Raw genomic sequence first — 27,681 nt, 5'->3', positions numbered from 1 at the left:
TTCCTGTCTATATCTTCACTGCATACTTTTGAAAAAAGGGCAAAGATGTCAAAAAAAAAAATCTTAAAAGAAAAAGCATAAAAGTATAAAACAGTTGATTTCACATGAGCAAAGTAACCCAAGTGACCAACTGACCGACACTGACATCCTCGAAAGCCTCACACTCCCGCTAAAAGGGTCAGGATCACTCCATTATGTAACTTTTCAACTGTGTGCGAGCAACAAATATTAACAGCAACCCTCACTGTTTGTTATCAACAGTTTGAACATGAGTGCATTCATCCGAAGAGGTCAAGATTTAACTCAAAAAGAAGAAGTTGTTTTATTTTCATAGTCAGAAGGATACAACACTGTCAGGGTTGTGGTAGTGATCACACTTAAGACGTTGCTGATTGTCCCTGCTGCAGGCTTGATTTGTTCCAGCAATTTCCCCCAGCAGACAAAATTTTCGCAGTAGTCAACATAATTTGAGTCATCTTTGAGGCTGAAGAGCTCCGGCAAATGATACATTTTGCATTTGGAAGATGGCAAAGAAGAGCAGGAAAATTTAAAGCTGTATCTTCTTCAGCCTCAAGCCCACTGAAATCAAATGGAATAACTTTGCCCCAGTAGATCCCAGGATTGTGTTGTGATCATAGGTATTATGGAAGTGCAGCAAGTGAAACAGCGCAATACCTACAATCTGAGAAAACAATTGTTGGTATTACTGCATTAACATAAGTGTTACCAATGTGTCAGTGTGCGGAGTGAAAAGCTGTCTTTAGAGTAATATATTGAGGAAAGCATCAATTCTGTTGAGTGCTGTGTTTAACAGTCTCCCACTTTAACACCAAAAAATGCGTTACAATGAGTAGACTTACAGACCAGTCACTACACACCGTGTCTCAATACAGTATCTTCTACTAGCTTTTGTTGCTAAAACTGGCTGGAAACAGTTAAGCTGTGTCTCAATTTGGATACTTCTGTTAATACACTTCTATGTTGTACTCGATGTACACTATGTACTTCCTGGCGTAGTGAGGCAATTTTATCAATTTTCAGGGCAGTGTTGTCTAAATTTGAATACAATTGAAAAATTGTGCACTTGCACACGGAAATGACGACTGCAACATTTGAAAACTGCTTCACCAAACTGAAACTGGGCACATCATTAATTCTAACATTTGACTACCCAAATGTAAATATAAAAACATATGTACAACTTACTGTACATTTATATATTGCAGTACTGCAACACCTTCAACTCCAACAACTTCCTCGGCTGCCATTTCCACTATGCAATTTCCACTACATAGCCGAAATGGCAAGAGCGAGAAGTGTCCAGCATTCCACACTCAACCTTTTGACTGTTGTAAGTGCACCATCCACAGTACACTGCATTTTGCCATAACTGACGGGGGGAATGCAGTTATGTACTCAAAATATCAAGTCTAAGTATAGAAGTATGCAAATGAGGTAAAAAAAAAAAAAAACCTGTACTGCAAAACCAATCTAAAGTCTTTATGGTGGTGGCATAAAGAACTTGTCTGCTTGTAAACAATGTTGTACCATATAATATTACTCATATGCATTTCAATGCTCTGTCCATGTTACAAAGTGATTTGTTATATTTCCAGTTTGTTTCCCTACAAAGGTGAATGGGGGCTGAGCTTTGTTTCAGGTAGGGGAAGTAAGGAAGTCTAGGAAGTAAGGGGTGTACCTTTGTTAATGGTTGTTCTTGCTGCCATTCAAGCAACTTCTTTTATGCTTTTATGCAGCTACTGCATTTAGAAATGCCCTAATGATTGGTAGGCACTGGGATCTCAGACTGTCACATTGTCCTATACAGTAAGTGACCATATATTAAAGATCAAAATCGCCCAATCTCTCAAATGGAAAAACTGTGAAATAATGGTCTGATATGCATGCTTGATCTTGACATGATTGTCTGTGTTTAGCAAGTTTTCTGTAACATATAGGAAAGGGCAGGGGCCATGGTTGACTTAACATCCTTAGATGATTCATGTTTATCTAAAAAGGTCTATTGTAAATACTGTGTGACCCTTTTGAAATGTAAATACGAGCACTTGAGCTGATATACATTCCTCTTTGTGGTGTAACAAACCATTAAAATACATTGCTTCAGGGCATTGTGATAAATCTATAGTGCTCAGCACATTTTTCAATGTAACTCAATCCTACTCAAAGAATGATGCCTTAGATAATGTTAATGCATGTGTGTGTGTGTGTGTGTGTGTGTGTGTGTGTGTGTTGGACATAAAACTGGCATTCATTTTGAAACAAACTTTACAAGATTCTAGTCTGAAAAGTTTATAGGGAAGAAACAAATATATAAAAATATAAAGGCACAGATGGTTAATGTCTTTTCAAAGTGGACAGAGAAAGATGGGGATGCAGAGTGATTTGAGACTGAACCGATCGCAATGGTAAAAAAGATGAAAGATCAAGAGATAGGGGCAAAAAGTACAGTAGGGATGAAAAAAATGGAAGGAGAGAACGATGAGCGGATGAGAGAAAGTGAGAGATGGGCAGATTTGGTAGAGATACAGAGGGAGAGAGACAGAGAACTAAGAAGAGAAATAGATGGAATAAAACAGAACAAAATGGAAAAGACGAGAAAAAGCAAGAGAGACAAAGAAAATGAAAGAGACAGAGAGAGAGAGAGACAGAGAGGGTCTTATCAGTGTATTGCAGGAGGCATAAGATGTAACTGGGGAATCAGTGTGTGTGTGTGTGTGTGTGTGTGTGTGTGTGTGTGTGTTTGTGTTATTGAAGTGACTTTGGTCAAGTTTAAAACTGGAAAGTCCAGTCGACAGATGGACAGAGAGAAAAATAGGAACGTCAACTGTGTATTTATGACTCTGGTTAATTAAAATTTATACAGTGAAAATCTTATCTCTATATTTATGGAAGTTCTTGAAATATTTAACGAAGCCGTTTGACGTGTTTGCAATGAACCATAGCTCAAAATAGACATCAATTTTACCTCAGAGTTTCCAAACTTGACAAAGTCAGAGGTTACACAGCCTTAAAATCAATGCAGACTGCTCTCAGAAGACTTTCCTGTTGTTCCCTGTGTCGGATCAGACAATCGATTGTAAGACGATCCAATCAGTCACAATGTAAACAAAGCCGGTAGCAGGGTGACAGTATTTTAATAGTGGGTGTCTTGTAGCACTTAAATATAAGGCTTTGGAATCCTCAAATACTGACAACATCTCTCTCAGCTTCAGAATATGAACACTGTTGCCTTACAGCCAGAGAGTGCTGATTTTGACCCATCTGGTGTTTTTCTGTCTGGAGTCTGCATGATCATCCTGGGGGTGTTGCTCTATCATTAGCCTAGGTGTGGGTGAAGGTTTAGGATGGGTATAATCTTGTATTGTCTGGAACAAACATCACACCGCCTCTTAGTAAATACATTGTGTCTTGTCCTTAACCAAGGGCTGTGAGTGACTAAACATAACCATTAATAATGCTCAAGTTTCCTCTGAGAAGTAGGTGCTGTTGCATCTGGGATTTAATTTAGACCTGCTGCTTTAAGGTCATAGCTTAAATCATTTGACTTATTTATAAAAGTTTCACCTTGCATAATCATATGAAGACACCTCTATGGCACTGCCAAGCTGATGTAACACTGTGTATTTACATTTAATTTAAAAGTGTCACATCTGTCTCGTTTCATTTTTTATGCCACAAATAAAGTGGGTAAATTCAAAGTAACTATGAATTAATGAATGCAGCAACATAAGTCTAATACCTGCAGACTGACCTTGGCAGATTGTAGTCTGTTGATCCGGAAAACCAGACAGCTGAAACCAACTTCTTTAATTACCATTTTCCAAGTGAACATGTAAGCTCTATTCTGGTGCATTCCTATGAATCACCTGCGTGGGTTACCTCTTATCAGACAACATCAACCGGTTAAGTCGAGGATGCTTTAGACTAAAGCTAAGCTAGTCAAGTTGCTACATGACACAGCAGCAGCCCCACTTTGCCTGTGTGGGCTTTCCAGTCCACAAATATACACATCAGGTGAAGTGGAACTGTATAATGCTTCCAGGCATGAGACTATTTAATAAACTTAATATATAAGAAAGTAATCAAGACAAAAGATACTTGTTCAAGACCTGAGGTAAAATGAAATGTGACTATGAATGTGTGTGTGCTTGATTGATAGGACGTTTGAAACAGTCCCTTGATATCACTGGCAGCCATAACAAACAAGACCACTTCAAGGAAATTAACAATGAGGCTGAGAAGAGGGAATACCTGTTGGAAACATCCATTGAGACAAAACACATCACATCCAAATCAAACAGTTTTATCAGCGGTAAAGTGACTCCAGAGACGCACTCATTTAGCCTGCTGGTGCAGTATCATGAGCCTCTGAAAGTGATGAAATAGCAGGCCAGCATTAAACGACAAACTGTCTGCGACACTGGACGTAACCGGAAGGCCCCTCCAGATGGGTGACAGAGGGAATACACAAGTGAGCCTAGCACTCTTTCTTTGTCTCAGAGTTCTTTCCCACCGCAGATAACCAGTCAACCTGCGTTCTTATCTGTTATGTTTGGTGTTTGTATCTCCTCTGCGACTTCGGAGCCGTCACACAAATATAACCTGCCGTCTCTCTGGTTTAACAATGCACACACCTCTTTGTCTGTCTTGTCTTTCTTCTCCCTCCCCCCTTCTGTCTCTCTCTGTTTGCATCTCTCTTTTAAGTTCAACTTATCTCCTTTTCTGTGTGTCTCGCTGAGTGGGTGTGTGTCTATCTTTGGGGCGTGCATGCCGGTTGAGGTGTCTGTGTTTCAGTCAGGGTGGCTTTTGTGTGTGTGTCTGACTATGTTCAAGAAGTGGAGTGAAAACAAATCACTTCAAATCCTCAAGTCGAGCTACTATGTGGGTGTGTATGGGAGTGTGTGTCTCCAAGGACAATTTGCATTGATGTTGTTGTCAGATTGGAGAAAGAGCATTAGAGCTTTTTAAACATCAGCTGTCTGCCGCAGTATACACACACTCTCTCTCTCTCACACACACACACACACACACACACACTAAAGTAGGGTGTGTGTTAACTGCAATGTGGTGTCACGCATTTAAAAAAACATTGTTTGTCTCTTACTCAAGTATAGTCCCCCTGGTATAGCAAATGACTGGTAGTTTGTGTGTGTGTCTGTGTTTTCAAGCATTTATGGATCCTTTCACTCAGAAAACAGCTACCCTTGCCTGCAACACACAACCCAATTCAATAATAAGAGCACAGATACACACACCCACACACAATATGGTTCATAACTGCCCCCACAGAATAACAGAAAGCTTTAAAATGTTAAGAGCTGCAATGGAAACCAGCCGCCAAGAGTTAAAGCAGATTTAGTCGTATAATTGCACCATTTTACATTCATAATTTCCATACCATATTTCAACTTTATGCATGTCTCATGTAGAGGACTGATTTCTCTGCCTCTTCAACCAACTACATAAAGCTGCTGACCTTCACATCCTGTACTCTGTCCCGTTTGTTCTGTAGACAAGCGAAAAGAAGAGAGGAGGCTGTATTATCTCACCAGTCAGACTTTCCCATTGGCTAAGCCTGGTTGATTTCTTAAAGTATCTTAATGCTAAGGATCACATTCTCTATGCATCACTTAAGAATCCGATGAACACAAGTCAGCCAGGCAATCAGCAAGCTGCTTTGTTCGTCATTCAGTCAGCCAACCAGTCCTGCTCTCCTGCATCAGTCAGCAGGTACAAAGCCTGTATGTCGCTCATTCAGTCAGTTAGCCAGTAAATGAATCAGTTCCCAAAACCATTCTTCATTCCTGCCTCTCCTTCACACCTGTGCTGGCCCCACTAAAGCCCTTTTCTCCTCCGGCCGTTAAGAGACATCCAGCTAATTGCAGCGATAAAAGGCTTAGCGAAGGGATCACTATATATTAGCAGTGCTTTGTGTATAGATACTGGTCCAGGTCCTTTGGGATCCCTTACAGCTGTCAGAAAGCCAGAGAATGAAAAAAGCTATGATGTTCAGTGAAGGTACTTTTTTTTTTTTTTTTTTACAAACTTTTCTCTTAAATTCAACAAAATCCAGGGTAAATATATCCATCCAAATACCATATATATCCAAATACATCCCCACCCCTTCATAAAGTGACTCAATCTTCAAGTAGCACAGGTACACACACCAAGCAGATTTTATAGCTGTGGAGGAGCACAAACAGTCAAATGGATGTCAATGGTGCAAGATGAGAACCCTATATCTCTTAAAAAAGTTTGATTTTCTGAAATGAAGACCGATGACCTTACACTCCCCTCAGTGGAGACTAGTAACTAAAAGGTTTTTGGAGGACAGGGCTTTGTAAATTGCAGGACAGAGTTCTTTAAATTGTTATGTGCAGGGGTAAGACCCAAAAGATAAGGTTATTATAGAGGAAAATGTACTGTACCCCAAAACATTTTAGTGTTCTTATAAAAACATGTCTGGGTGAAGTAGCTTGCCTTTTTGAATCCATTTTGTTTTATTTATAGCTTATTTTTATTCAACAGATATCTGGATAAATGTGAGGAGTAAGATGTCACAGAGTAACCAAGTAGTTGCAAAAATGGGAATAACTACTGAAGATATCAAAGGTGAGCCTCAGACTTAAGTCAGTCCCTCAGTATTTTTTCTAGAATATCACACCGGCAAACAAATAATTCATCCATTGATCTAAATGCAGTAAGGTGCGACTTGCTTTGTCTTGGCCAAGGAAAAAAAAAAACTTTCAGTCTACTGCTCTCTCCACCTACATGTCTAACCCCTCAACTGAAAAGAAGAAGTTCAGGCCTATTGTCTGGGGACTGTTGAAAGGCATTCTGTGTAGGCAATCACTAAGTGAAGTGGAAGTAGACGAGGCCGGTAAAGGGAAAGAAGGTACACCATGAAAGTAAATTACAACATTTCATCACAAAAGAACTCCTGAAAGGCACTGGAGTTCACAAAGAGAGAGAGAGTGGTGATGATGTCACCCTGAGACAAATCCTGGAGCGGCTCCACAAACAGTGAATAATGGACCATTTCTTGGACTGTATGACAGCACCCATGATTTTACTGAAATAATGTGGATATGGATATTATTAGTCACATCGGTAAGGCCATGCTGTACATTTAAATGAAACTCATTTAGATACAGTATATATAATCTCAGACAAAACCTTCTATGAACCCAGTGACTCATTCTCCAGTTTTTGTAACCCACCTGAACCTGATGGTTTATTACACAGAACCATTTGGGAAGATGTTGTTGGAAAGAGGCAGGAACTTTCAAAAAATACAGGCCAAGTGACAAGATGGACCATCAACGTCTATCATGGCCGAACTTCAACCAATCGGATTAACCAAGTCAAACTCTCACTGAAGTTGGTCTGGGGAGCGAGAGCACCTTTTCTATCCAAACTCTGATCCTCGCAGCATCTACACTAACCTTTTTTGAATCTTTTCTAGCAAACAGTCACTTGTCACACCTAGCGTTAGTCATAGTTTCATGGATGTGAGAACTGCTGCCTGTCCATTGTAATGGATTTTTTTAACTGGATATTTTCAGGTTTTGGACTTTTAGTTGGACAAAAGAAGATTTCCAACACCATGACTTTGGGCTTTGTCTTTTTTTTTTTTTTTAAAGCTTCTTGTGATTTCACCAGAAGTGCCACAGCAGATTTCAGAAGTGTCCCAGATGTAAGTTTCTTACAACTAGTGCAACTAGTTACATTAAGCAGCACAGTGCAGATCCAGCTGGAATGAAATCAGAGGGAGAAACTAGGAAAGCTAGTAAATTTTCAGAATAAAATACCCTGTGCAGACTTGGTCCCAATGGTGAAAACAGACAAAGAGGAAACAGCTACTACAACTACATATTTGAAGGAAAAAATAACTAAATCAAGTTTCATGCTCCTGTATGTAGATACAGTGCAGCAGGTTCCATCTGTCATTAATGACTGTGAGCTTTGTACAGAGTTGCTTATTTTTGTTTGAGAACCATTTCAATTCAGCAGTTTTCACAACTCTCTTGTGACAGTGCACAGTCCGCTTGCATAATGATGTGGAGCAGCATTTTTGGCTTTGCATTTACTTCACCTTGTTATTGTGAGTGTGTGTTTACATAGGATTGTGTGTGTGAGCTCAGGTGAAGAAACAATTAAACAGCTGTAAACCCGAACCCCCCCCCCCCCAAAAAAAAAACAAACAAAAAAAACTGAACTGTTCTGGGTGAGAAATCACAGGCGCAGACAGACAGACAGACAGACACACACACACACACACACACACACACACACACACACACACACACACACACAACAGAATGGGAAGTAATGGAGTGAGAAGAGAACGCTGCTGTCTGACATGAAAATCAACGCTGCGTGACATGACCATTACACACACACACACACACACACACACACACACACACACACACAGATCAATAGCCAGCTGCTTAGACTTCAAGCAAATTATTAGGAAAAAACAAACATGGATAGCACATACACTAGTAGTAGTCACTGATGATTAGGAATTCTCTGATTCACAACGACAGACAGAACATGCATATAGTTCACATGCTTTTGAAGAAACTGTAAATATCTGTATGCTGCAGTGTGTGGCTTTATCTGTTGCAACTTCATAACAAAAGAAATCAATGTAATGCCTTTATTTTCTCCATGTTTTGTAATCTGAGTGTTTGCGTGGGCATCTGAACCGATGTACTTGACCTTTGAAGCTAGGGTTTAAGAATCTTCCAGAGGGAACCGAAGTGAGTCAGAGACATGGACAAACGTGACATTACATGTACATCACAAGCATGCATACAAACACACACACACACACACACACACACACACACACACACACACACACACACACACTGAAGGTTAGCAATTATGCTCTAAGTGACCAAAACAATGTGGCAGCAGTGACATTTAGCTCAGGTAGAAATAGCAACCCTTCCCGCCTCTCTCTCATCTCTGTGTTCATATTAGTCTCCCTCTGTTATTGATGTCTCTCTTCTTCTTCTCTTCTGTCCCTGCAGCACTATCACTGTGTGTGTTCCTTTTATAAAATTCCCCACAAACAATGACTGGATATTTTTGCTCAGGTTTGATGTTCGATCAGGTTTCAGCACACACTTGTACACAGCTGTACCTAATTGGTGAGTTTTTAGATAGCTGTGATGGAAACACTCTTTGGGCTTTATTGTGATGGGTTTTTAAATGTGGCATTTTTACTATTGTTGTTGTAGCTTGCTGTGCATAAACTGAGTTCTGCTGTAATCACTTGAACAACATTATATCCAATGCCTAACAAAAAATAAAAATAAAAACCTGCTTTGCTTGGCTTGAAGACTGGAAGCAGGGGGAAAGAGCTTCCATAGCTCTGTCCAAAGTATAAAAATGTAAAGCTCACTAAGTGTCTATGTTATACTATGTTATATCTCATTTTTCTTGCCATAAAAGACAGATTGTTAAAATTACAATGTGTGGTTTTACACAGTAAAATAATATTTCTTGGCTGTGTCCTTGTCCTTGCATGAGGTTGCTATGCAACCAGGATGTTGCTCCTCTTTCCAAGAAGAAAATAAGCATATTCCTCAAAATTTCAGGCTCATTCTTCAAATCGTTGATTGTAAACATCCGTCACATGCTGACTCCTTGATTCAACTTTCACCTACTGTACTTGCTGCAGTTTTGCTCACGGTCAGTCTCCTATGCAAGGAGGGATTGGTCGTGACATTTCGTGATCGTTCTAATATTAAAATAAAGTGGTAAATAATAGAGCTAACACCTAGAGTTTACAACCTGTCTGGTCATCTCGCCACTCGATTCTTGTCCTGACTTAATTCCACTCTCAGGATTACGTCAGTGAATAAGACCTTATTGTATTGTAAGGAAGTCCTAATAAACAGGAGTCATCTTGTAAAGAAAGGGTTGCAGTTAGATCACTCTAAACTTCTAAAGCATCACACCGTGTTTTGTCATGAATCCAGTCTCACATGCTGGACACTGCTGCAGGGAATTTTTGCAGTTTCTATCATTTTGCTGTCCTCTTCACTGTTAAAATATTTGCCTATTTTAACGTCACTCCCCGCTGTTTCCGTCGCTCTCTTGACTCTCCTCTCTCTCCTCTCTGTCAGCTATAGTAGGCCAGTTAACAGTAATTATGAGGTTTCTCGTTAATTAGCGAGGAGCACCCAGCTGTTTCAGCCCCACAAGGCCTTCAGCATACGCGCACACTTACACATACACACGCGCAGACAGACATAGACACATTCACGTGCACACACCTGGGGAGTCTTGGTAAAATGTCAGTGCTGTTCAGATTGTAATTACAGGGAGATTTGCTGCCTCTCTCACAAAGCCGAGATAAACCACCTAACTGACACACACACACGCAGCACATACACAAGTAGCAACTCACACTGAAACACACACTCAACTTTTAAAGAAAATCAATACTAAACTCTGTTTTTGGCACACACTCCAGATAGAGGAGATGTGGTAACAAGTAGCACCACTGTGATACTACTACAACTACTGTAACACTACAGTTTTTTCTTAAACTGTCGTAAATAACATCATGTGTTTATTTTATTGATGTAATCTGTTAAAAAGATTAAATAAATACCATAATTTCATATTAACAAATCAAAAAACAAAATTACGTTGTCAAATTGCTGCTCCCATGATGTGCTTTCACATTAAGAGCATAGCCCGTTTGTTTTTACACTCTCATCCTCTTATTAATTCTTCATGCTAACATTAAACATTAATTAAGAGTTATTCCCACTAGTCCGCTGTGCTCTGAATGAACACAAAACAGTTTTGTTTATGGCTTAGATGAGAGTGGCCACAGTTACACCTACTTAACACTCTGGTTCGCACAAATCATGTAATAATTGTGTCTTAAATCCATCATGTTTTGTCTCCCAACAGCTTTCCAAAATGTATACAGCAGTGTCTGATTGATGGCTCTTTACAATTACACAGGGCATATGGATTTGACAAGCATGTTGTGGGGAAAATAAGACACGATATGGTTCAGATAATAAGGGGATTTGGGGGATTTGCTCATGTATCAGCTTAGAGTGATCGGAGTATTGCCTTAATCGCAATATTGGCAACAGTTGCCTGAATGAAATGAACCTCAACCTCAATGATAATCAGTAATATGCTACAAGCAATAAATACAATATTGACTCCCATTGATAGTTTGGTGACAAATTGCCAAAAATACAAATAAACAAAAGGGCAATGCCCAAAAATTGAACAGCCGTATCACTTTAGTAGGAGGTCTATGTCTGTCTGTGACTGTGTGTGTGTGTGTGTGCGTGTGTGGGTGGATGCACATTACGTGTTGGTGTTCCAGGCCGACTGTCTGCCACTTTCCACATGCGTGTGTGAGTGGCTGAGTGTGTCTGTCTGTCTGTGTGTGTGTGTTAAATGTGATCTTGGCAGGTTCCTGAAAGCCCGCTGAGCTGTGAAGAGGAGGTGCGATTATAATTTCAGCATCCCACTGTTTCCACCACAGTTACATCGGTACTTAGTACCTGCTACACCTATTTCCCCCGGTGCTCTTAGTCATAACTCTTCCTTCCAAGGGGACAGATTGCAAAATCCAAGTCGATTTACTTCTATTTAGACCAAATTAAAGTGGGGACAGCTAGCAGTGATCGGAAAGCACACAGGAAGCACAATTTGTTCAAATTGGTTTCAAAATGAGAACTGTAAACTTACAATAATATTGCCTTTCATCTTACTTCTTTGTCATTTGTCTCTCCTTATGCATTTATTGCTATGATTACTTTTAGAAGTGGTCATTGGGCTTTTGGGGATTGCGAAAGTATGTACAAATACAATAAAATAATATTGTTTTCACAGGCTGTGAGTCTAGAAGTCTTTTTACGTTTTTCATATGGTCTTTTTGAAATGATCAGCAATAGGACCAATTAAACAAGAGTATCATCCATTTCAGAGGGGATTTATGAACTGTTCAAGTTTATCTGGGGTGTTTTCATAGAAGGCCTTTTGTTATTTATTGTTATAAATACAATGAAGTGAGGAGGGGAATAAGTATATGGAGGTTCATTAAGAAAGGTTACTCCTTCATTCAGACTACTAAAAGTAAGAGCATGATTGACGTTTCCTGTTGATCACAAGAAACTACCTTCAATGACAATATGTAAGCAGATATTTTAACCAAGCTGTAATAAAATCCAAGACAGCAGACACTTGTTTCATGCACAAAACATTCATAAGCAGACAACAGACCCAACTTGACAACTGCAGTATGTTCACACACAGCAACAAATGGTGGCGCTGCATGGTTTGACACGCATACCTGTGCCTCGTCCACTGAGACTGTTTGTCAATCACAAGCCTAAATAGGTTTTGGTTCATAAGACATCAAATTAAATCCTTCACTTCTCTGTGTTGTGTAAACTACCCAGCATGAAGATGAAAATGTCATGTTTGCCAACTGACTCTCAGAAGTCTGTATTTCAAGCATAGTCCACGGCGCACGCTCGGTTGACACTACATATCATGGTGCATTAAGTTGAGTGGCTGCACATCAGCAGCGACAAAACATTTCGAATAGCAGAAGAAAGAAGAAAAAAAGAAGGTGCACCTTCACTGCAGAATTGAGTGTGACAGCTCGTTCTCGAGACGGCTCAAGGTCTGCGAGACAACGAGACAGCGTTTCACAACGCCACTTCCAAAGCTGAGATCACGCGTTTTTCCTCACACTGAGTCAAATCATTCCATCATCGACATTGTTGTTGACATTGTTGTTGACACTATTTTCTCACTCAATTTTGTTTGTCTTGCTAAAGGACCCTCAAGCAGGCATGGTTCTCGCCAACATCGGTGCTTGAACTCAACTGGTCTTCAATTTTCTCCACTCTCCTTTTTAATGGTTTTATTTCCTTTTTAATTGCCATGTTAGGAGTCCTACATTTGGTCTTTTACTTAATTGAAACTCAGTTCTTCATGTGGTTTGCCCCATCAATCTACCTTAATACATAGTTTTAGGTTCATCATCTGTATAAATCAAATGTATTATTTGAGTTGCTGATGCCTCCCTCAGTCAAGTGAAGTATAAATGGAGGTTAAAGCAGTCAGTCCTTTGATGGATCAAGGTTAAAAACAAGAATAAGCATAAATGTTTCTATGTAAATATGAAGGGAAATAATATTCTAGGAAAAAAAGATTAAGATGATGATGATGATGATGCATGGTTGACTGTTTTCTATCAGACAACTCAGTAAAGTTATTCTGTTCCCTTATTTCCATCATGCAGAATCAGGCCATACCTAGCGTTTATTCCGAGACTTTTATTTAATTTCATTTATGTATTCATTTATTTTTTGTTAGTGTCACCTAATCTATATTTTATTCTATATTTCCACACTCCTTTAAATGCAAAGTCCTGTATTTATATCACCATTATATGCAGAATCAAAAACGCTTACACTATAGGTTTCTTGCTAATACATTTAGCGCTTATATTTACTGTCTATTTACTGCATGTTGTCTCTCGTGCGCTGGTCTCTAAATATGCTGTACTTTATGCTCTACAGGCATAGCAGAGAGATGGGAGTTGCCCAGCAGCTCTGTTTATTATGTCTTCTGGTAAAACTTTTGCTAACAAGCACAAGTAATTGGTTTTCTGCACTGTGCAGAAGCAAAATTAAAAAAGTTGGGTCTAATCTATAGCTCACAACAGATCTATCAGCTTTTTTAATTTTGCACTTTGCTTCCAGTAATGTTATTATAAGTCATGCCACATGATGTTTAATAGTTTTGTGATGAGAGATAACATACTGTAGAGAATGAGGATGATGATGCAATATCTGTACAACAGTTTGAAGAAAATTGTTTTTGAAGATGTTTTCACAAATCATCAGAACTGTGTGAAGGTAAGACGTGTCATTCATTTGAGTTATTGCTCTTGATGACTGAAGTGGACAGGTCAGTAAGAACTACATATCCAACACATTAATCCAGGCTTTCTTATTCAAAGAGCAAACATCTTCTCCTCAGGGTAATTAAAATAATTATATTTGTAACATATTACTTGATTCTTTCTAACACAATCATCATGTTATCTGCATAAATGACAGATGCAGTAACTATCACAGATGACTTTGGTTTGACCTGTAGCACTTGGTGAGACGCATTGCTCTCCCAAAATTCATCAAACTCCAATTATCAGTGTCTTACATGCATTTAAAAGACAAATGAACAAATGACTGGATGTAATCTGCATAATCCATAATCATCCTCGATTTCATTATGCGGGACCACGGTCAGCCTATATTTTTAAATTTAATTGAAAATAAATGGCTGAACTAGGTTAATGGCTTAACCAGTTCAACATGGGTGCTTAAATGTGTAGTCATTTAAGTTAAATACTGCATGTGTGCACAAAGGGCAACAAATGAATATTTAAACCGTGGTGGCAGGGGTTTTCTAAATGTTCCCAGCCTGTTTAATTTACAGCCGCAGTGGCTTTCAGATCAGTACAAACTGGTCAGAGAGACGCAATGGGGATGCATAACAAATAGTCAAAATAACATAGGCTCATAAATGATGAATAGCGAATGATTAGATTGTAGAAGAAGGCGTCAAAGTCAAATTCTATGTTTATTTTCTGACGTCATCGCCTCTTTTTTCCCTACTTCAGATAGAATTCGGAGCAGAGATGCATTGTGGGCCTTGGGTTTAATGACGTTTGTGCAGAATTTTTTTTTTTTTTTTGTGGAAACAGAAAGGAATGTCTTTTCAACACGGTGACCTTCATGACATATGTGGAGTCCAGTGCTCCTTGGAGCTGAATAGATTTTAATTCTGTTGATTTGTCCTATAAAAAGCACAATTTTGATCCAGTGACTCAAATCCTTTTATCTTTCTATCCCTTTTATCCTTCTGTTTCTTTTGATCTCGAAAACTCATTTCAGCTCAACCTCTACCAGGAATTTCAACAGTGACTAGTACTTAAAATAGCCTTTTGCTTCCTTTGTTTGTTGAGGATGCACAGTAAATTACCTGCAGAAGATTGCAGGTGCAAGGTGAAAACATGGCACTTGACAACGTGAGATGACATTATACCTGGCATTGGGTTTTTCTTGATTGTTCACTATTCTACAGTATAATTCAATAATGATGATGTTAACATTGAACTGTCTTTAAGTAGGAAATATATGATGATACCCTAATATGTCTTTATTCCTAAATCCTAAACATCTTTTTTACCTGTACCGTTAAAACATCCTGCTTCTGCGGTGCTCTTAGATTCTTTACATGTAATTGTAGATGTGCACTTTTCCTGGAGCATATCCTTCAAAAATTGCCTCTTAAAGTTGCCTTTCAAGCCAAAGAGGCACTTAGCCACTGCTGTACTTTTTGTAAAACCACGTAAAACTTAAAAGAACATTGGCACCAAATGCAACAGAAATAAAGTGTATCACAGGAAGCTTGCCAAAGAGGGAAGACTTCTTTTAGCTTAATGATTATATATATATCTTTTGTCATGCCTGTGGTATACACATGAACTTGGCTTATCAGAATACTAATTCAAATAAATGATGAAGTTACACATAAGAGTGGGAGGTTTGGTATGGGTGATGGACTTAAAGGTTACCTTTGGTATTTTTCAACTTGGACCTTACTTTCCATGTTTTTGTCAAAGTGACTAATGGGGACAACCATTTTTGACATTGGTCCAGTATTGAACGAGAGCACTACTGCTCGCAGCCGTGAAATGGGCGACAACGTAATCCTTCTGGTCGATGGCGCACTGTCAAAATACGTATCAAAAGGGCTTGTTTTTACTGCTAAGGGGCTCAGATTGTTATTATACATGTCTATAAAAAGAAACCTACAGAAAAACTTGAACATTTTCTGTATCTTTTGCTTGTTCCGGTCTGTGAAATCTCCTGTGTGGGTATCACAGCATAAGATCACAGCATCCACAGGAAAACCGCCAGTCTCCAGAGCTTCACAGGCTTGTAGCAGCAGGTTCACCTCCTCTGCCTGTTGCCTGTCTCTCTCCTCCTCCTCCTCCTCCTCCCAATGGCCATTGAATTCAAAGGCTTCATCCATATTGTTGAAATCAGCAAAATACTTAGCTATGACACTAAAAATATTTTACACTCATGTACACTTTCTGTACTGCACATCAAACTATTCCTACCTGGTACATTCCCACTATTAACTTGCTGTAGGGTTGTGTTGTCAGATACTTACATTAACAATAGGAATCACAAAAAGAAGCACTTTGAGTAGATTTGAAGGTGCACAATTGCCAATAAGGATTGGGTTGTACCATGTTTGACGGCTCAAGGCTGCAGTGCTCACACTCAATAATGGACTGATTCCAAAACTTGTTTTCATAATTAAAAACATAGCAAAATAAGATCCAGGTTGAAAAAAAACACAGAAGTTGTCCTTTAATCAGCTACAAATTAAAAAAAAAAAAAAAACGTAAAAAAAAACTAAGCCCATAAATCAGTTATGAAGGCAAAAATATTAGCAAGAATAATACAGCTGCAGGCTGAGAAAGACACTCATCAGCTCTATCAGTGTCACTGGAAATCCAAGATGGACAATAAAACAAGTGACAAATATCTCCCAGAGAGATGAAGACATTTAACGTGGGGGGATGACAGAATAGGAGTGTGCGTGTTATGGTGTCAGGTTTGGTCGCGGCCATGTGGTTAAGCATCTGCTCTCTGTCTGACCCAGTGACCCTGAGCGAGAGAGGTAGGGGTAGACAGAGAGAGAAAGAGAGAGAGAGAGAGAGAGAGAGAGAGAGAGAGAGAGAGAGGGCAGGTTAGGGTCGTGATGTAGGGCTAACAGACGGCCAGTGTCAAGGATCAAAGCATTTACTGTTGTCCACTGCAACACCCTGCTGAGCCTTTGTCTGTGAGCTGGACGAAGGCTGTGCGCCATCACCTCTGGGATGTACTCTGTGCAAACATCATTTCCCTGCATGGTGGACAAAAGTAAGCTTTTACCTGTCAACTACTCATTACTTCATCATCACTTCCTTTTTGCTGACATCTGCTCTCTGTCTGTTTCTTTTTCTTTCTTTCTTTCTTTTTTTTTTGCCTATTAGTTATTTTTATTCCTGTGTGTTTATGGTATACACACACTCTCACACACATTAGTTGGGACTATAGCTGCCTTGGTTACCATCCCTGCCTGCCCCACAGAGGTGACCTCCTTTTTGGGGCATGCTGGTGGCCACCCAAGCATGAAAGCTTTTGAAAACAGCAATTTTAGTGAAGAGTTGCGCTAAATACTGGTATAAAAATAGGACTTATGGACTCTCAGTGCAACCATTTGACTGCACAGTCTCTTTGGAGTAATTATTTTGCCAACTATAAAGGAGCAGTTCCCCATCACTTTTACTTGTTTTGTTAAGCTGTCCCATGATGAATTAGTGGGGGCTGCATGGGGATACATAGTTTACCAATCTCATGACTGATATGAAGGTAAGTGGATAATGGAAAAACCTGAGGAGAGGAGAGGAGAGGAGAGATGTTAGGTGAGCAGGTGACAGCGGTAGCCTCCAGCTGTGAACTGAGTGCACCCAGAAACAGCCTGACAGGACCTGCTGGGGAAATGAGTCTTCTCTGGGAATGAACCAGACAAGCACAAGCGTGCATGTGCACACACACAAATACATAAAGGCACTGCTGTGCACAAAAAGACACACACATACATAGACAGGATGAACAACTGAACAAAAAGGCTCCCAGGGCGCAAGACTCAGACAGGAAATACATCATCACTCAGACAGGAAATGGATAACCTGCAGAGCTCTGAGACTCGGAGCCAGAAAGACTGCAGGAGAAGGTGAGGGTGTGTATGGATGCAATCACAACTGAAAGATTAGAATAATGATAATAATCCAAATACTTTGTTGCCTGCAAAGATTTGAACAAGCTGCGAAATAAAAGAATACAAAACCCACCAGGAGTTAAGGGAATTAATTTCAGAGTACAAAAAGACAACAAGCTCTCCTCATGAGCATAACAGCGCAAGGTGATGAGCTTGTGAGATTGTGTGCGTGTGTTTAGATAGCGAGGTGTGTCTCATGTCTGCTGACAGCCATGTTTCTGTGGGTTTGGGGCACATGGGCATACCTGTCATCGCACACCAGATCTAAACACAAACACACGAAAACACCCGCTGTTGCTTTGTTTTTCCACTTTCAAAACCCAGTTGTGCCAGAAATAATATTATTTTTTTATACTGGGAAAAACAAACAGTTGTTGTGATATTACGATGATTAAATGTTCCCCCTATAGAATGAGTTAACCCGATACAAGCACTTTGTATACTGTTTTTTCAAAAACACGTCATTTTAATCCATAATTGATGTGAGTTAAAAATGTTGAAACCTTTCACAAAGACTTTAGCTGGGTTCACTGAGGGTTCAACTTGTCTAGCAAACTGACTAATCACATTACCTTCATGCGTATGAGACCTGACTGTTAACCACTAAATAAATATTCAAATATTTAGTCTCTGTCACAAAATACAAAATAATTACTGGAAAGATTGGACAATCAAAAATAACAAATCTGTTTAGTCATTTAACGCTCTATTTGTTTTTATTCATAGATAATGCATGAGCATAACCTATGACTCAAATCATGTGAAACGGGTTAAAATGTTTTTGAGTTCAACTTAAGGGACCACTAATATTTTTCATCGTCTCTTTTTTGTGTGTGTCTGTGTTGCATTGCTGCGTGATTCCAGCAACAGCTGGAATGATTTAAATGTTCACACGGTCACCATGGCAACAATCTTGTTCCCAAAAAAATCTGATCTGCATAATAGATCTCTGTATAAAATAAGATAACAACAAGCAGAGCATGGAACCAGAAAGTATTAAAAGCAGCATCTGTAAAGTTGTTTAATTACAACAGATAGAGAAACAGCTTTTTGATTTGTGTGATGATGGAGGAAAAATAAGAGTTAATGCTGAAGGACAGATCACAAATCATATTCTAGACATTTTCAATGGATACCACATCATAACACCATTAGACGTTATTTTATATATCGGTGAAAGATTATCCCTACTATTGTTCATACATCTGTAACAATCTATTCATGAGAAACTCACAATTACTATGAGCTGACATGAGGTGAGCGTACGATTAAAACATATTCTATTCATGTTTAATTATCAGGCTATATTACAAATGTTTCTCATAGGTTTTAAACATCTGTTAAAGAGTTTGACAGGCTTTTGCAGTCTCTATAAAAGGTCTTTTTATAACCCTCTATGAAGATAATGTAACGCTGCACACAACTCATTTGGTACCCATTAAAAGAACTTACTGCTACCCTTATATTAAACTGTCAATAATTAGGAGCATAATTATTGAGGCTCATACTTTGTATGTCTTCTAATTTGAGCCTTTTGTTGTCTTTGGGATGAACAAAACACAAGAGTTTGCTTAATGTAACATTTTCCCCCCATCCGCTGACATGACTAACATAGTGAGGAAACTTGCAGCCAAATTACTAAAATAGGTACCAATCAGAGGCAAAGTGACAGGACTGACACCAAATTCATGCAAAGTAGCTCAACTTAATCTTCGGTTGCCATGACATCAACTTGATTTGATCTGCAGAGTTTTAATGACGAATACAGCCTTCATCCTGGACAACAACCTACCAACCTGTGTCATTCTGCTTTTCTATACCGTTAACTGCTTTACCTTCACTATTCTGCTTTTTCCTGTCATTTCCGCTCTCTTCTGTTGTGTCTTGTGAATTTCATGTCAGCTCCTGTACGTATTTTCCCCAGGGAGCACACAGTCATTAAGGGCATCAGTAGCTTCCTCAAGGACACCCTGACAGGGACAGACTCTGGCTGTCACCAGGGATCGAACCTTTGACCGACACTGCTGTTTATGTGTCTATCCATCTATATAGGAGGATTCCTGTATACACTTCACATTTCCCGTTTTACACCAAGCTTCCATCTTAGATAGAATACCCCCTTCTATACTGTCTGTATTGCCTGTTTCTTTATATAGATTAGAACACCGCACTCTCACGCACACACACTCTCTCTCTCTCCCTCACACACACACCAACAGGGAGCACCAGCTGGATGTGAGACTGTCTGCCTTTGTTAATTTCTCATCTGCCTTTCTCGTAAGGCATCAGAGAGAGTCCCTGTGCGCGTATGTGCATGCATGTGTGTGTCCTGCCCTTGTGCATGTGTGTGTGCGTGTCTGTGTGTGTTTGCGGTCACACCCTCAGGGTAACACATGCTATCTTGGTGTGCCCAACATATTTGTCTGTTTGTTAGTGTGTGTGTACGTGTATGCTTGCCTACTCAACATGTTCACGTCATGTCTACTTCTAATCATCTTTGAAATAATGAAGAGGCTGTGGAAGACTGACAGATTGTGTGTGTGTGTGTGTGTGTGTGTGTGTGCGTGTGTGTGCATGTGAGAGAGACATGCAAAAAAGCTGCTGTTCTTCTTAAAGCTCACGTCTCCCAAAAGTCACCTTCTGAGCAACTGAAGAAACGCGCTTGATTTGCTCAACTTGACGGCCCTTTAATCAGGCTCCTGTTTCATATACGGAGTGCTTCATAGTGATTTAAGCATTGCATTTGCATATGTGCATTTAGAGGAATTTTGGATGAAACACACATAATGAATTTTCAGTGACAAAACACATTAGAGACACATTACAAAGATACTTCTTGGAACTCCGTAATTTCTTTACAGTTAGTCCATTGCAGTGTTATCTTTGCTGATAGTTCCTGCAGGAAGCCACCGTGTCTATGCATTTAATTATGATGAATTATGGTTCTTCTTATTACACTCATGACACCAGTCTGCAAACCCACATTTGCACTAGACCTGAGAGGAAAAGAGAAACTGTATATAAAAAGCTGTTATGTATCCATGGGGCACTGCAACAAGTGGAACAGCTAACTGGAGTGGAGTCTCTCTTCATTCCAATTTGTACAGCAAAATTATAATTTCTTTCAATTAAACAGTCTGTTCAATATGTGCTGACATTTGTAAAATCATAGCAGGAAAACACAAATCTGAAATGCGCTACATTTGGCTCCCTAGCAATTTAAAAACACACCACTTGGTTGGCAATCTGTGTGCATGAATTAAATGTGTACCCTGTTTGTTGACTAACAGAGAAAACATCCATGAGAGATTAACAGAGCTGTTCCCAGCGAATACCCACCTATTCAAATCAACAGCTACAACAAATTCGCTAAGGACAGGGACTGGAGCGAGGAGAAGGGGAAGACTAATGGAGGATAGAAAACAGAGACAGAAAGGAGAGGAAGGAGGGATGAGGAGCAATGGCAGATGCGGGATGTGAGAACGGCGGTGATTACAAATTCACCATGGGTGAATGTTGGTAGGAGGAGGAAAGGGGAAAAGAAGAATAGGTGATTAGGGGTGGAGGAAGATGGATGGAGAGTATAAGTGATGAGGTATGGTGCAGCTGAATATTAAGAGCACGAATATACACAACAAAGCACATACTTGCTCACGACTCAACGAGGAGTTCCTAGCACATGTAGCAACACCAAGGAGTCCAAGGATTTCAAGGAAAATGTGTGAAAGCGGGTATAGAAAGCAAAAGAAGGAGTGAACACTCACAGAAGAATTACATTAATAAGCAACTTTTTTGCATTAGTAAAAAAGAACTGCTGCACTGATTATCATCAAACAGAGTGAAATTATTCAGAGAACCTTCATTCTGCATGTTTATGTAATGTCCAATCCAGATATGTACAGACTGAATGTATATATGTAATGTTCACGGTCAATGTTGGTTCAATCTTTGGTTTACAATTTATGCAAATGGAATTTGAGATAAGAGTCACATCTGTGGCACTAAATCCACACGGTGAGGGTTCAGGAAAGATTGTGCTTTTGGTTAAATATTAAAAATGTCAACACATGCTTTAAGTGTGATCTGACATGTGTTCTCTGGTATCAAAGGCAAATCTACCACTTTTACATTTCCTTGTTCTACTTTCTGTCCTACCACTTCCTGCACTGGCATTTAATGTTGACAGTGAATCAAAAGAGGAGAGGAGAGGAGATTAGAGAGGGCAAGAAAAAACAAGTAATTACAAATTCACTGTATGGAGGTTGGAAACGTAGGAGGGGATTAGGTGAATGAAAGTCAAGAGGGACAGAGGAGGAAAGTTGAGGATGCAGCAGTACAAAATGAATAAAATATGCATAAAAACACACAGACACAAGAGCGGTGGGTGAGGCGGAGATAAAAGAAAGGGAAAGAGAAGACAAAGGTGAGAGACTGTTAATATCAAAGCCAGGGACGAATTCCAAATGCTAACTGGCTTATTTTTGTTGCGCACTAAGTCTTCTACTCCTGCCCCATCCTTGTCTTTCTCAGTCTCACCTCCCCTCATCTCTCTCTCTCTCTCTCTCTCTCTCTCTCTCTCTCTCTTCCTCAGTAAGTTAAAAGTATTTATATGATCAAGAGGCTGACTGCGACAGACACATCTCCCTCCCTGAGAAACCCGCCATAAGCCACAGGATTAAATGTGCGTTAGAGAATCCGCGGTGCGCTAATGTTCACGATGAGAGTGCTCGTCTGCCTCGGTGTATGTGTGCACGCTCTACTAATAGTCCACAAGCATGTCTATCTATGTGTGGATTTAGCTGATAAAACACAAGGGGATGTTATACTCTTGTGTTTGACAATGCGGGCATCATTTTTGCCACCAGGCTCCATCAATAAACCTTATTATTAATATCTACGTAGAATATCAATCAATAATTGGCGGCAGAGAATGATTACCATAGTACTGAATCAGTAACTAGTACTGGTAAATGACCAGCGGTGGCATATTAATGGACAACAGCAATCAATGATTTATAATCAGTATCAGAGTTGTAGACTGCACTAATCAATCTCTGATGTCCAGTGATGGTTATAAAACCTGGTTGGAGGACCATTTCACTTCGCCTGACAGCCCGTCCAATTTAACACTGATGACCAGCTTTAAATTATTAGACATGACCAGGGGATGACTGATAAATTTCAATTTAGCCATGTTGCAAGAACAAAGCTCTACATTTCCATGGCTCGTCAATATAAATTAAATGAACTATTTTTAGCCTTCTGGGTTAGTTATGCCGGATACAAGCCTTCAGTAGAACCATACCATTCCTCACCACACCATGATGACCAGAAATAGATTATTCATCTGTCTAATTGATAATTTGGGCTAGATGATTGATCAGTGTTAGTTCTTTGATTGAGTGCTCATGAAATTCATACTGTCAGTAAAACTGTGTGATAAGGTTAATCTTAGAGATGGTGTTAAAAAGAAGCTCAAGCACAGATTTGTCGCAAAGGTGCAGGTTGCAAAGTTGGACGCAGCTCTCGCTTTGATTCTGACAAGGCTGAATGTAGCCCGGAATAGATTTAGGATCTGGGAGACTGTGAGAAATGTGCATTTGCACGTGTACGATTTAGCATGTTCGGTGAGTGAATTAAGCCTCTGGAGCCACGGGACAAATCTGACAGACGAAAAAAGAAAAAAAATAAGAGGGAGCCGAGAGGAGAGATGAGAGCACAGAAGAAGTGCTGAGCAGAGAGAGAGGAGGAAGAAGAGAGGGGCAGGGGACAGGAGAGGAGAAGAGAAGGGGAGGGAGGGTTAAGCTGAGCGGAGCAGCAGGGAGGAAGAGAGGAGAACAGATGAAAGAGACAAGAGAGGGATCAGGGGAGAGAAGAAGAAGAAGAAGAGCAGAGGACAAGAACAGGAATTTTCCAGCAGCAGTACTTGTGGGAAACTTCATTTGAGGTGAATTTGTTGACATAAAAGTTCAACATTAAACTTTTTAAATTACATTCTCACACGGCATTCAAAAATATACAAAAAGAGCAACACTTTTATAATAACCTGTCAGAAACACAGACAAGAACCAAAAGGAAAGCTTTCAGCCCTCTTCAGCATTGCCCTCTGCTCCTCATTTTGTTGCACAAAGACTTTGTGGAACACAGACTCCTCAATTAAATCCCAGTATCATGACAAAAGATGTGAGTACACCTGGAAGTGCCACTGTATCTTTGTGTCAAAGGTGTTGGGCGAGTTGAGAAATCCACGTTTTTGTTCACTGGCTACAGCAGAGTGTGAATCCATTACCGCCTATTTCATTACTTTACCTTCTAGATTGGTTTTTAGAACAGAATTGCAAGCCCATACAATGATTGGTTACCTGCCAATGGGCCGGTAGAGTAGACTAATTCACCAGCCACAGCCAAAATGTAACAACATTTGGCTGGTGGCTGGTTTTAATTTTCCAGCCTCTTTTTAAAGCCTTGGTCCCCAAAATGTCAGCATGCATCAAGAGGACATTTAATTACACATTTATTTACCTTTTCGTTCAGCCTTTACACTTTCAAAAAAAAAAAAAAAAGTTTTTATTTGCTTGCTTGCTTTGCCAGCCTCTACTTCTCACTTTGACGTTTTATTAATCTTAATGGGAATTTGCATTTAACAAAAGCTGTTCTTCAGCCAGCCTCGATTAAAACACATTTATACCATGAGGAGTTTGAAATATGACACGATGAAGTCTCTCGCAGGCTGTACAGCCATGAGGAGATCAGTGCCAGGATCTCTGCTCCAAAGGGTTTAAAATTAGATCTTTTGTGCCTGAGGAAATCCCACCATTCTTGTCTTTGTTCGGTCGACACCCCACAAATCACAATCTCTCATCTGTCCATCAGAGTGAACCATAAAAAAACCTTCACAAATAGGCTACAAAAACTGGAGATTCACGTTTTTTTTAGAGTGTAACTACAATCCTGCAGTCTGTGATGGTGCAAAGCCAAGAGTCTAGACGTTCCCAGTGTCAATTTGTTTAATCACTGTAGAAATCCTTAGTATTTCTGCTCCGTCAGCCTACACATGATCTCCCTACACTGGAGGATCATGGAGACTTTACAACGACAATGACAAATGGTTCTCAATAGCTTAGTTGGCTTTTGGAGGTTGTCTTTGCCTTCTTGTGCAGTTTTCAAACTCAGTCTTCGCTTTTTTTCAGCTCACCAAATCTTAACCCACATAGTTTGAAAGCTTTCTGACAAAATCAGCCCAGCTTGGTGTTTTCACAAGCTCACAGACCTCAGAATATGTTTAGTTAGAAACCCAGTTCTGCTTGTGTCTCTAAGCTCGTTCTCTCTTTCCACTGGAAATATTTCTCTTTTCCTGTCACTCAGCTCTCTCTCTCTTTCTCCTTCTCCTTCCTCACATCCTTAGCCTTACCTCATCATCCCTTTCCATTTTTGGACTCCTCTTAATCCATCCTCCTCTCTCTTCCTGTTCTCAACATGCCATGATGAATGGTCAGTCAGTACCTTTACAAACGGAAGCCTCACCTGGTGCAGCACTGGGTGTGTTTGCATAAATGCATATACATATCCGTGTGTGTGACTGTGTGTGTGTGTGTGTGTGTGCACTCTCACTCGAATGTGTGTGTTCATACAACATTTCTGAACAGGATGAGAGGGAAAAAACTAAAAATGGAAAGCAGAGGAAAAAAACGAGATACAGACAGACAAAGTAAGCGGGAGAGAGTGTGCTATACTGTGAATATTTTAACATTTTATTTCACTCAAGAAGGAAAGACGGGTGGTGTGTGTGTGTTTGAGGGGGGGGGGGGTGGGGTTAAAGAAGAAAGTGTGTGCGAAAGAGAGAAAAGGGGGGGACAACAGCATCGTATGGTATCTTTTGACTGATTTACAGTAGAAACTGAACGCACGGTGGTAGAAATTATTTGGGAATAAAATGCTGTGTAAGGCCCGAGCCTCATCACTATAAACAACTCACGTTCACACACACACACACACACACACACACACACACACACACACACACACACACACAAACACACACACACACACACGCACACACTTTGGTATAAGCAGCTCACGTTCGCTGCCACAGCCCAAGAGCTACCGCAAGAATATTTATTGGCTACCAGCTCAATGGCTGTATTGAAGAGAAGGATGGAGAGAGAGGGAGGGAGAGAGAGAGAGAGAGTGGTGGGGGGGGTGGAGTGGTGGTGGTGGTGGTGGTGGTGTTAGAGAGAGGAAGGGGGCAGAGAGAGAGAGAGAGAGAGAGAGAGAGAGAGAGAGGGAGCAAACTGAAGCAAGCAGAAAATGAGAAAAGAGGGAAAGAGGCTGTTGCCGGTTCCATCCCTCTCTCTCCCTCTCTCCTTCTTTCCCTTCATCCTCCCTGTAAGCCAATTTCTATTTCTCCGCTCTCCTCCGCAACACACCATACATCCAGGCACGCACGCACGCACGCACCTCGCGCGCCCACACGCACGTCTCCCCCACACTCACTCACACACACATGCACAGACACCTCACACAGCCCCCACTACCCCCCCCCCCCCCCTCCCGCACACACACACACACACACACAGAAGAAGCATCTTTCTTATGACTGCAGTGAAAAAAGTCTCACCCAAACCGTGATTGTGCGCGCGTGAGTGAGGGCGTTTATGTCACTGTGCGTGTGTGTGTGTGTGTGTGTGTGTGTGTGTGTGCGTGCGTGCGTGTGTGTGCGCGTGTCGCATCCCCTTACCTTGCGCGCGCGAGGAGAGCGAGCAGAGAACGAGACTCCACAGAAAACAGCGCATCACCGTCATTCCTCCGTCCGTCATCCTCTCGTTCATCCCTCTCATCCTCCTCTTCGTCGTCCCCCTCTTCATCCTCCTCTTTGCCGACGAGGGGTGCGCGAGACAGCGTTCCGTGCCGCTATTAGTAATATTATTGGCATCAATACATCTTCCGCGAGCCGAGCGCGAGCCCTCTAAGCTCTCACCGGGCCGCATGCTGCTTCACATCCAGAAAACGGAGAGAGAGAGAGAGAGAGGGAGAGAGAGAGAGAGGGAGAGAGAGAGAGAGAGAGAGAGAGAGAGAGAGCAGGGAGGGAGAGAGAGAGAGAGAGAGAGGGAGACGCGTGCGTTTTCTTTGCCTCCTCCTTCTAACACAGACTAGATAAATCCTTCATATCCGAAAAAAATGACTTTAGTCAAGATCCACAGAGAGAAAATCAGAGAGAGACAGAGAGGATGGAGAGCAGGGACAGGCACACAGGTTGTCTTTAAATCCACTCTCCGCTTAAGCTCGTCAATATCTCTCTATTCCGTCCCGTTCCGTTCCAAAAGAGTGACAGAGAGGGAGGGAGAGCTTCAGATCCACACTTCCTGCGGGCTGCATCCCCTCTTCATTCTGAAATATCCCTCTCTTTCTACACAGGCTCTTTTCCTCCTCTCCTATAAGCCTCTCCTCCGGTGTCGTTCTGTACAGTATGTGTCTCCTCCGTGTCTCTGGTGTCTCTTAAAACAAAAATCCCCTCTGCTCTGTCTCTGTCCCCTCTGGTGTGTCCAAAAAAAAAGAAAAAAAAAGAAAGACTATCTGTTCTGCGTTTCTTCTCTGTCCGGATAAACCCGTCTCCTGACTTCGTGCGTCTGTCAAACCTTCCTCTTCTTTCTTTTCCTCCTCTTCTCCTCCTTCTGCTCTCACAAACAGCGGCGAAGAAAACGGAGCATCTTCACCCCTCCTGAAAGAAGAGAAATAAATCACTCT

General features: G+C 40.6%; 1 protein-coding gene across 5 annotated transcripts in view; it reads right to left on the bottom strand.

Annotated features, from left to right (window-relative positions):
• csmd3b (CUB and Sushi multiple domains 3b) overlaps positions 1-26,949 on the bottom strand; it is a 326,622-nt gene extending 299,673 nt beyond the window's left edge. For all 5 annotated transcript variants that reach the window (XM_027286357.1, XM_019254824.2, XM_027286358.1 and 2 more), the window contains exon 1: positions 26,675-26,949. In XM_027286357.1, the coding sequence (XP_027142158.1) occupies positions 26,675-26,924 (250 nt within the window). In that variant the 5' untranslated portion in view covers positions 26,925-26,949. The remainder of the gene's footprint in view (positions 1-26,674) is intronic.
• Positions 26,950-27,681: the final 732 nt, after the last annotated feature.

Source organism: Larimichthys crocea, chromosome XIII (genome assembly GCF_000972845.2).
Source record: "Larimichthys crocea isolate SSNF chromosome XIII, L_crocea_2.0, whole genome shotgun sequence".
NCBI lineage: Eukaryota > Metazoa > Chordata > Actinopteri > Sciaenidae > Larimichthys > Larimichthys crocea.
The sequence above is the reverse complement of the archived record's forward strand: the minus strand, read 5'-3'. Positions and strand labels throughout refer to the sequence as shown.